The sequence below is a fragment of the Lynx canadensis genome, chromosome F2, assembly GCF_007474595.2.
Source record: "Lynx canadensis isolate LIC74 chromosome F2, mLynCan4.pri.v2, whole genome shotgun sequence".
NCBI lineage: Eukaryota > Metazoa > Chordata > Mammalia > Carnivora > Felidae > Lynx > Lynx canadensis.
The window spans coordinates 48,455,058-48,467,280 of NC_044320.2; the positions used below are offsets into that span (position 1 = coordinate 48,455,058).

The 12,223-nt window shown below is 33.5% G+C and overlaps 1 protein-coding gene across 1 annotated transcript in view; it reads right to left on the minus strand.

The window, feature by feature from the left end:
* CNBD1 (cyclic nucleotide binding domain containing 1) overlaps nt 1–12,223 on the minus strand; it is a 397,689-nt gene that overhangs the window by 160,248 nt on the left and 225,218 nt on the right. The window contains exon 5 of the mRNA XM_030304387.1: nt 1,883–2,028. Coding sequence (XP_030160247.1) covers nt 1,883–2,028 — 146 coding nt within the window. The remainder of the gene's footprint in view (nt 1–1,882; nt 2,029–12,223) is intronic.

Consider the following 12,223-nt stretch of genomic DNA (forward strand, 5'->3'; position numbering starts at 1 on the left):
TTCTACATTTTTTAATAAAGTGTTTCAAAAAGCTCTATTGAAATATGAATTGAAAAACCTTATTTAATATAAAAGATCAAATTAAGTTGATAAGTGTTTGTCAAGGAATGGAAGTTCACATTTTAATAATCAATCACCCAAGTTATAAGAACCATCAGAATAGTTATTGTTTCCAGCTGTAATTTTAAAAACTTTTGAAAAAAACAAATATGTAGTTACAAACACTAACACAAGAATATAGACTTATTGTGAAAAATTCAATGCAAATATATGTAAAAGAAAACTTGTTTCCTTTCACTCCCTCAATTCTCCCCTCCACCATGGTAACGATTTTTAAAATGCCTATTTTTGGAGTGCTTTCTGGATCTACTTCTACGTATTTTTTATTATGAGTTTTTATATATGTATATATACAGATGTTTACATATCTATAACTTCAAGTTTTTCATAAATATGTGAAATATGATATTATTTATATAATTCCACAATTATTCTATTTGTATCCACTGTTGTCAATACGTTTAGTAAGTTTTCATGTGTATATATACAGAGATCATTCTTCCTAACAACTGCCTAGGATTTCTTGGAAACATGTATCATAACGTAGTCTTCTATTCCATAGAAGAGATGTATCATAATGCAATCTGTCTTCTATTGGAAAACATCTAGGTTGTTTCCATATTTTTTTTTACCATAACAAATATAATTTCAGGGATTTAGGGTAAAACAAATTAATTTTGAAATTACTGTCCTCAAGCTAATGCAAAGCAATTTTGAATGTTCTTTCTTGCCTTTCAAAATCATTTTATCCTTTGCAAAACTCCTATGATTTAATTTTCACTGCTTGATGTCAGATTAAATGAAACTAATTATGAGAGATGGCCATTGGGGGAAAACTCTTGAAACATGTCAATACACATATGACATATTTCAATAGACACATGTTCTCCAAAATTAAACAGTTAGATTTTAAATGCCATGATCCCGGAAGAGACTCTGTATAAAAACAGTGGCATAATGGACGGAGAATGAGTTTAGCATTAAGGCTAAAGTATGTTTGAAATTTAATTTTAATCAGAAATATTCTGCATGATATTTTGTGCCTTATGGTCCTCAACCAGAGAGAATAATAATAATTTCTTTTATTTGTTCCTATGAGGAATAAGTAAGGGATATCTCCTGACACAAAGACTGTATTAAATAAACTTAATTCTTCTTTTCTAATAGGTATTTGACAAATGCAGAAAATGGTGCTGAACTCTGTTGGGTTAGATGTGTATGTGACTTTGTGTGTGTGTACATTTGTATACCCCTCAAAAATCAAAATATAAAATACTTTTATTAATGTGTCCAATAAATCCTTGATAAGGAGACTAGAAATTTAAAATTGGGAAACCAAAATCTGTCCGGAGAGTTCTTTTTGCCCAATATCTGGGTCAGTATCTGGATAAGTCAAATAATTGCCATGGCCATTTACTGTCATAACTGAAAATAAATGCGAGATTGTAATCGAATGTGTATATCAATGAGTGGTTTTCAAAGTATGGTCCCCATACTAGCACTATCACCTGGAATATTACTGAAAAGACAATTAAGCCCCATCCCAAACCTACCAAACCAGAAACTTTAGAACTGAACACAGCAATATGAGTCCTCTGGGTGATTCTGATGCATATTCAAGGTGGAGAAAATACTAGCGTATATCTTTAAAACATGTACTAAAATGTGGAATGTTATTCATTTCACTATTTACAACTATAAACAAAATACACCGAAACAGTACACTTTTAACATATCAAGTGAAAATATGAATAGTACAGAGAATTCAAAATAGTGACATACATTTTATGTTGCCAAATTTCCCTCCAGATTAGTCTGTTACCTGTGCTGCCTTTTACCCACGTTTCAGAAATGACACTCCTACTAAGTGTTTTCAGATGCTCATCAGTTAGCTGAGAGGTCAAATCTGGAATTGTTTTCAGCATCTTCCACACAGTTCTGTGTTCACGCAATGTCCTGTAAATGGGCCTGAAAGTAACAACAACAAAAAGATTGCAAGTTGAGAAAATACAGCTTAAACACAAAGAAACAAACCAAAAAAATTCTTGATTTTTGAGTTTTCAAATTTGTGTTTTTCTTATTTTTTTATTTATTGCTCGCTTAAGGATACCTATGAAGATATTCTATTTTGTCTTGGTAATCAACTTTAGAATTTATTCTCCTTGAAACACTAAGATGCCTAAGTTTCAGCCATGAAAGTTTAAACTTCAGGAAATTACATAATGCCTTTACCTTCTTTTTATAGAAAACTCAGTGCCTTAATAGTAAGATTGTATCTTTTCTTATTAGTTGTCATAATAATTAAAACATCTTTGATATAGTAAAAAGATTGATTTTTTTTACCCATTGTATACTTTTGATCCTTTCCAAGTACTATGAAAGTTAGAGCAAATGATGCTGCAATTTAACATTTGATAAATACTTTAACTGAAAAATGCATATGTAATTTTAAATAAAACACACTCATCATTTGATGGATGATATTTATTTGCTTCAATCATTAAACTCCCTATTTATTAAATATAATACCATAATAAAGATACAAAATTCATGTTATCCTAAGTTCTCAAGAGACTCACCTATCATACTACTACTAAGTGCTCAGTATTTTTCAAGCAGTTTAAAAAACTCTATTGTGAAAAATCAGTTTTCGGGGCGCCTGGGTGGCGCAGTCGGTTAAGCGTCCGACTTCAGCCAGGTCACGATCTCGCGGTCTGTGAGTTCGAGCCCCGCGTCAGGCTCTGGGCTGATGGCTCAGAGCCTGGAGCCTGTTTCCCATTCTGTGTCTCCTTCTCTCTCTGCCCCTCCCCCGTTCATGCTCTGTCTCTCTCTGTCCCAAAAATAAATAAACGTTGAAAAAAAAAAAAAAAAAAAAGAAAAATCAGTTTAGTAATGGAATTTTGGATAAACTCAAATTTGCCAGAAACAGTCCCAATTTAGATGTGATGTCCAGTTGAGCCACCTGATATGCATGTGTTTGTGTGTGCATTTTACTGGATGATAATATATATTGTATTTTTTGTTGTAGGTTGTAGCAAAAAAGTTGGAAAAATACTAGTGTAGTGTAGTAGTTAGTCTTAAGACATATTCTTGAGAAAGCTGGCTTCCTAGTTAACATCCTAGATAAAAGTGTGTATTTCAGATGCAGTAATAAATATTAGCATTAAAAATAGCATTAATATCACAGGCCAAAAAAAAAAAAAAGGCAAAACGTTTGCTATATTAGTTGCGTGAAATAATTTGGAAGGCATACCAAGTGCCTCAGAAACCAACTGTTTCACAGAAAGTAGTTGGAAAGAGCCCGGAAGTTACTGTTTTGTTTGCTCAATGTTACTTCTTTGTTGCAATGTCTTATTAGCTGGCTAAAATTGGCCAGTTTTCAAGCATAAATAAAAAGCAATATAGAAGATCCAGAAATGCAGGGCATGATTATAAAAGCCAAGTGTTTCTTGCTCCCATGCAGGAGCAACAACAACAACAAAAAATTGAGGGGTGCCTGGGTGGCTCAGTCAGTTATGTGTCTGACTTCAGCTCAGGTCATGATCTCATGGTTCCTGATTTTGCCTTGTGTTGGGTTCTGTGCTGAGAGCTCAGAGCCTGGAGCCTGCTTTTGATTCTGTGTGTGTGTGTGTGTGTGTGTGTGTGTGTGTGTGTGTGTCTCTGCCCCTCTCCCACTCACACTCTGTCTCTCTCTTTCAAAAATAAACATTAAAAAAAATTTAAAAATTGAAAGAGACTTGATATCAAAGGTCTATTAAGTTTTCTTAATTACATATAGGCACTTAACCTGTGCCAAAGATCTTCTTAGAAGCTTTGCCTTCTTGGGGCACCTGGGTGGCTCAGTCTGTTAAGTGTCCAACTTTGGCTCAGGTCATGATCTCAAGGCTTGTGACTTCAAGCCCCACATGGAGCTCTGTGCTCAGAGCCTGGAGCCTGTTTACGATTCTGTGTCTCCATCTCTCTCTGACCCTCTCCCACCGATGCTGTCTCTCTCTTTCTCTCTATACTAAAGAAAAAAAAAAAGAAAAAAAAAAGCTTTGCCTTCTCAACCAAGCCTCTTCTTTCAGAACTTAAGGTAGCTAGCCTACATTAAGAGAAAGGCAGGCACAGGGAAAAGAAACAATCAAGGACTTAAAAACAATGTCTAGAGCAGAAACTTGGATTTGGTTACTGGTACGTAGAAGATACTGGAGACAGATCAGAAACCCTGACAAATGATCAGCACCGTCCATTGTTCTGAATCCCCTTGAAACTTTTCAACTGATTCTAACATACAAGCATGTGTTTACCATCCTCAGGATGATAAATCAAGACATTAAGGTCTAAAAAGTGGGCCTCTCAATTTCTCAATTTCTCAATTCCCTCTCAGCTTCTACCTTTATTATTTGTCAGGAACATTTTTACATGCATTATACCCACTCCTTCCTTACCACAGCTTTCTGGCCTACGCTGAATATACAAAAGCTGTTGGTAAAGAAATTGGATTAACAAGAAAGAAAAATTCACACATTGAGAGATGTTTGGAAAACTATAATGCCCAAACTATATTAGTAGCAAGGAGTTGGTGTTTTTTTAATTAATAGTGTCATTATTATAATTATTATCATTATGAGTTATCATACAACCACATACAACAGTATGAAAGAAAATGTTATTCCCTTGAATTTTCATTTAGTCACCTCTATGTCTACTTCTAGCCCTAAATGCAGCTGATTACAAAAAGCAAAATGTTAGTATACTCCACATATTTGGAAGTATATCAGTTGGAAACAAAATAATTTCAGGATTTTCTTTTTACTCCTTTTTCTCCAGGTGATTATATCAAACATAAGAGATTATAGAGTTGTGACAAGTTGCGTAGCTGGCTTCTGATGATGGGTACCTAGGTGCACTGGCATCTGATTAACTGAAACTATCACGTATAGTCATTGGCATCCATGTTGGCATCCTCTGAATTCCTAAATGTTTCCAGTTGTAGATACACATGATCTAGATTTTTTTAGGCTCTTTTAAACCTGTTGACTTTTTCTATTTCATCTAATCCTTCCCATTTCTTGTGGTAAGAGGAGAGTTCGATGACTTCAGTGAGTATCTCTGGGGTAATGGTATACTAGTTATGACTCTCTTAAAGCCTCTATGACTTCACTCACATTTACTCAGGTGTGCAAGTGAAATGGGGCTTCTGCATTTTTCTAAAACTGATGTAATCTAACAGTCCCCAATCTACTAGGTTAAAGAGTTAAAGCAAAACAAAACAAAACAAAATCCTTACATTTTCCTCATAACAATATTACATCTCTTCTGATACAAGCTCCAATTAACTTAAATGTTGAGGATACACAAAGTTTAGTTTCCCATGCTGGCTGATTTATATGGTTTTTCTTCAAGAACTTAAAGACTCTTGAGTAAAAATATAGTCTTCCGGAGTTACTCCACTCACAATTCTTTTCCCCAAGAAGTGGTGCACATATACACAGTGATTGACTGCATCCTTCTGGCAGTGGCTAGAGGAACAGTTGGTCTGCATGCACTGATAATTTCACCAAAGAAATATAATCAACTTATATTACAAAACACTTAAACACAGCCATTAAGCTTGGGTAGGATGTTTGCCAATAAAACAAGAGTAAATCAGAACAGTCAAGTACAAGAAAGGGGATAATACAATGGTGGAATATGTTATAAGAAACAATATTTAAATTGAGAATCAAAGAAGTTAATTTCCTTAAGGACACATAGCTAATAATAATAAAAATGAAGCTGAAATACTGAAAATTGCTGAGGGATGAACAAAGCATGCTGTTAACACACACTACACACAAACACACACACAAAAACTAAATTTAAATAGAATAATTCTAGACACTCAAAATAAATGAATGAGAAAAGTACACAGTTTTCTCATTTAAAACAGAGTCAAATACTATATGTAGAAAGGTTCACATAATGGCTTTAGGTAATACATTAAAAATTGAGAATAAGTAGTCAATAACAGAGAAATAGTTAAAGTATTTGCATCTTTTCAAGAAGATATCATCTAGATTATTACAGAATCAGAGATATAATGCTAAATCTTATGTAGAAAGATAAACCTACAATGTTGGTGACAAATTATTAAGGCATACATTGTATAATTGAAAATATATCAGAAATACTCTTGGGGCAAGATTATAACTGAATCTTAATGATCTGATTTTACAATAGAAAAATACCATAATTAAAATAGTCACTGCAGACATTCAGTTTTATGAACCATAACTTAATGATTCAGAAATTACTGCCTTCTTAAAGATTGTTTCCTTTACATAACTGATTTAAAGTGTCAATTTATCTCTTCAGCTATTGCCATCACCTGGTTTCCTTTCCCGTTAAAACAAGATAACATACACTAGGCCATACCTGAAATAATAATTATCAAGTCTGTATTATTTCATTCATTAAGCTATCATTCTAAATTGCTGAGTATAGCTTGGCAAAAGAATTGCATATTCTCTCTGTTAATTATTTACTTATTTACACTAATTTAAAATACCTAAGCTGTTTAATTTGAAGAACTATCTGACTACCTAGGTATTAGAAATTCTGTTAAGATAGCTTCCTATTCTTCTGTAGTCAAAATAGAAAAGAGAGACAAACAAAGAAACCCAGAAGTAATTCTGATTGCAAGACTTCATTTATGAAGAGTTACCAGAAGGCCCATGAAGGTCTCTAAAAATGAAAGTAGATATAAGAGATGCTAATTAATTTTTTTACTTCTAATGATTTATAAGCATCAAAGAAAAGGTCCTGTCACAAACAATCAATTTTTAATTGAAAAAAAGATATTTTGTGATAGAGCTGATCCACAAATTTGAAAACCTGTCAAATTAAAGAGGGATTAAGATTATTCTGTCTGGCAATTATGAATAGAGGTTATAAGAGGTCTATTTTTTCTAATTAAAAGGTACCATTAAAAATATTAAAAACAATAAAATAGATATATCCTTGTGGACACACACACACCCACAAACACACGGCCACAAAGTCCTCCTGCTTGTTGGGGTTCACACTTTCTTTCAATAATGGTTAAAAATAACCAACTAAACAGAAATCAACAGGAGGCTCAGTCTCATGTCCGTTGGAAACTTAATAATCCTCTGGAGAATTTGGGGACGCTTATGTTTCTCTAGTTGTTTCTTGTTAATTTCCTATTTTCACTGAATGCTTAATTTCCGATCTAGAAGGCAGAATATGCTGTGGTCAGTTTTGTTTTCTTTTAAATAACATCTTATCATTTCTATATAAAGAAATCAGGTCAGATGGAGAATAGATTATCACTTGTTTCAAGTTTTAGTATTTTCACTAATACTACTATGTGATTCTTTTATAAAAGGATTGTACAAGAGCAGTAGTATTAAAAAACAGAGCAGTTTGTTCAACCTAAATTTTACATAGAGTGCCCATAAATAAAGTCAATAAAAGCTAACTTAAAAAAAAAGTATAACTATATTAGTTTAAGGAATGGGAAAACAGATCAGTTTCCACACAAGGTAGAGTTTCTACATGTACCAACAAGGTACACCTGAAGGAGCTGTGAAAAATCCACAGCACTGATGGAAAATTATACGAAATGCAAGCTTCCTTTCAACACGGATATTCTATTATTTTAATTAGTTGATTTCCCACTATATTTTATTTTATTTATCATATAATTACAAGGAATTACATGTTCTGGTTCAATCACTTCCTTCTAAAATGAGAAAGTTAAGTCTTAGACATGTTAAATAATTTGCCCAAGGTCATATAGATAATAAATAGTGGAGCCAGGATTTTATCGCAGACATTTTCACTCTGGATCCTAGATCCCCAAACACTTAGCCACCATACTAAGTTCTAGTGATTTTCATTTATTTTCAGTATTAGAGTAACTGAGTTAGGGCAGGGGCTATTCCAGGTTTTGTTGAGTCAGACTCATAAATAAAAAAGAACACAAATTTACGAATTAAAAACTTGGTACACATGGGAATACAGCTAACCTTTAAACAATGCAGGAGTTATGGGCACCAACCCTCCCACACAGTCAAAAATCTATTTAAAACTTTTAACTCCTTCAAAACTTATATACTAAATAGCCTACTATTGATGAGAAACTTTACTGATTAAACATAAATGGTTGATTAACACATATTTTGTATGTTGTGTGTATTATATGCTGTATTCTTATAATAAACTAGAAAAAACATTATTATGAAAAAATCACAAAGAAGAAAAAATATATTTACAGTGCTGTGCTGTATTTATCAAAAAAAAAATCTATGTTTCAGTAGACTGCACAGTTTAAACCTGTATGGTCAAGAGTCATTTGTAGTTATTTAGAAAGAGAAGAAACTAAAAATTATAATTTTTAAAAGCTGGATGGTTTTTAAAAATCCCAGATCCAGAAAAATATGTTACAGTACTTTTATTAATTAGTGGCCTAAGAACATCTATTATATTTATTTTTATAAAATTTGTCCTGCATTTCTTATATATTTTCACTTCCTTGCATGACAACAATTTTATATTATTTTTTATTGACAGAATAGAGTCTTTGCTTGAGCTTGGTTGGTAGAATTTTTAAAATTATTCTTAATAATTTAGAAATACTTCTTTTAGCTTCACAACTGATTATTAATAAATAAGTTTTCAGGATTCCTATCAAATTTTGGAAAATCCATATCCACATTTCTTTCATCTGTGAAATATAAGATTTGAAAAGCTTTTCCACAGATTCAATTCTCTCCATATATTCTAAAGTATGTGCCAGTCCATGGGCCACATGTTCCTGGTACTAGGTTGCTATGGAATGGTTATATATGGTGATAAGAGCTCTGTTTCTGTTTATTAACATCAAGATGCTGTTGAGTCCACTCTGTGTGGTAGGGTTGTTTCTGATACCCATTTCTACCCATACATAACTAGCAATAACTTGAATATGTAGCAGTGACTAAGAATCAAAAATTATATCTCACCAGACCAAACAAATATATCTCTCAGGTAATTTTCCATAAACTGAATCCCCAAAAGGTCTGAAGCCACTCCAATGCCAGGTGCCATGAAAGTAAAATATAAGTAAAGGAAATTCACTGGCAAAGGGGAAAAAAGTGATCACAGTCAAAATATCTTACTTATGCACATTTTGCAGAAACTATGAGCATGTGATTACATTTCTAGGGCTTCTCTCAGGGTCTTGTATGGGACCCAGGCAAATCAAATGACAGATCTAAAGTTTAAGCTTCATTACTTTCAAGGTAAATCTACCTCTGAGTTAGGCAAAAGAAACAATAAGAAGAAAATAGTATTAGTAATCAAGGTTGATTAAAAACAGAAGGCTTTGAACCTGGAGTGAAAGGTAAGTTTAAAAAAAAAAAAAAAAAAAAAGCACATGAAGTCAGAAACACAGAGAAAAGTAAATCATGAGCCTGAATCAGAGTCTATGGAGGAATTGCCTCAGATTTACAAATGGGGAAAAAGTGGTAGAAATGGCACAGTAAATCATTGGCTGAGCGCAAAATACCTGGGAATCTGTTACATTTGGTTATATTTGCCCCTAGAACATATTCCCTGTATGCCAGCCATATGAGTTCCTCAAAGATCCCCAAAACTTGCCAAAATTCAAGGCCCTTATGTGTGAGGATATATGAACATTTTCAAAAATTGCACAGCTAAAATCTCTGGGCTTTAGAAGGTACAGACCATTTTATCAAATGTTTTGTGAGCCAGAGATTAGTGGGATAGAAAAATCCAGCTAAAAAGATCACTTTAATTAAAGGATACACACATGCATACCTTTGGGCCTCCTTAATAGTTTTCGAAGCAGCATTTATGACACTTACAAAATTATTAAAAAGGGTTTTAAAAAGCAACCCTCCTCATGTCATTTATTTATCCATTTTCCCTGTATTTTTTCAAGTAATTCACTATAAAATTATTTTTCTGGAATCCAGTGTGTACTTGAAATTTTTCATGAATCATTAATCATTAATATGCACATCACTTTCTGTCTGACTTCTCATTTGAATTGCCTAATCAGTCAAGGATGAGTGAACAGAATAACAACTGATTTTATTTGATCATCCAAATTCATATGACAAACGTTGATTATTATCGTTTTTCCAGAAATTGAGTTGGTCATTCATATGGAGTGCAGACATCAGAATCACAGCATGATTTGGGTTCTCTTTGCTATTCCTATACACACAGTCGAAAATTGAAAGATCAGTGACAGCAACTTTAACTCCTCAAGCTTTAAAAACACCTTTTATGGTTAGAAAATAGATTATTTTTTTAAATGTCAACTTTCTCCTTGTTTTGGGGGGAGGATAGATGCGCTTTTTCCTTATGGAAGGGAAGAAATGAAAAGACATATTGTACCATCAGAATAGAATTGCAGATTTCCCTTCATTTTACAAGGACATGATTGAAGAAAATAATAAACAAGGCTGCTAACTAGAATTTCTGTAAAAAGAGTGAAGGCATCATAAAACAAGTTTCAAATAGCTTAACTTTCTGTGTATTCATGATTCTAACACCAAACTTGAGAATTTTGAGAATCCTCAGGAAAAGAACTTCATCAAAGAGCATTTCCCCTAGAATCTTTCACAAACTCAGCCCATAAGACATGAGTGCTTAGCAATAGCCACATAAAAAAAGAGCATAAGTAAGGTCTCCAAAATACAGTTGACTCTCAACACGAGTTTGAATTGTGTGTGTCCACTTACATGCAGATTTTTTACAGTACAGCACTGTAAATTAATTTCCTCTTCCTTATGGATTTCTTTTTTTTTTTAAATTTTTTTTTCAACGTTTATTTATTTTTGGGACAGAGAGAGACAGAGCATGAACGGGGGAGGGGCAGAGAGAGGGAGACACAGAATCGGAAACAGGCTCCAGGCTCCGAGCCATTAGCCCAGAGCCCGACGCGGGGCTCGAACTCACGGACTGCGAGATCGTGACCTGGCTGAAGTCGGACGCTTAACCGACTGCGCCACCCAGGCGCCCCAGTTCCCCTTATGGATTTCTTAATAACATTTTCTTTCTTCTAGCTTAGTTTCTTATAAGAATATAGTATATAAATACATAGAACACACAAAATACATATTAATAGACTGCTGATGTTGTCGGTAAAGCTTCTCATCAACTGTAAGCTATTAGTAGTTTAAGTTTTTACAGAGTCAAAAGTTATACATGGATTTTAAATTTCATGGGGTGGGGGTGGGGTGGAGGGGTCTGGTGTTCCAAACCCTACATTGTTCAAGGATCAATGGACTTCAGAAGTTGCCTGTATCTTGCTCTCTTAACACACTTAGCAGCAGTAAACAAAATATTCATGGATTGCTGAATTATACAGATGCTTACAACTTTTATTTAAGGTTTTCTATATTTTTTATGCTTAGACATTTGAAATGGCTGCTTCCAAGGCACAAAATTGATGAGATAGATTTTTCTGTAAAAGAAACTGACAGGCAATTTTGTTGGGAATCTTAATTATTCTTAACTTAATCACCCTATTTCTCTTTTCCATGCTCAAAGGAACAAAATAACTACGTGTCAGATTCAGAAGGCAAGCAACAGCATCTACCTACATTTTGGATTTTTGAGTTCAGCAAAAAAAAAAAAAAAAAAAAAAAAAAAAAAAAAAAAAGCCTCTACTGTCTGGCCATTCATTCATTTGTTTATTCAACAAATAGTTTTGTGCAATGGTTAATTTCAGATATTATTCTAAATAAATAATTATTCTACTATTTGGCATACATAATATAAAGACAAATATGCTCCTAGCCTCACACAAACTTAAATTCAAAAAGAAAGTCAGAGGTGCCTGGGTGGCTCAGTCAGTTAAGCATCTGACTCTTGGTTTCAGCTCAGGTCATGATCGCATGGTTTGTGAGTTCGAGCCCTGCATCAGGTCTGCGCTGCATTGTTTGGGATTCTCTCTCTGTCCCTCTCTCTCTGTTCCTCCCCCAGCTCTCTCTCTCTCTCTCTTTCTCAAAAATAAGTAAATAAAAACTTTACAAAATTAAAACAAAAGAAAGACATTAAATACAACTTATGTCTGTGAAAGTGTACAGCACTGTATTCTATGGAAAGTAATAGTGAGACATATCTAGTCTACAGTTGTCAGAAAATATTTCCCAGAAATGAT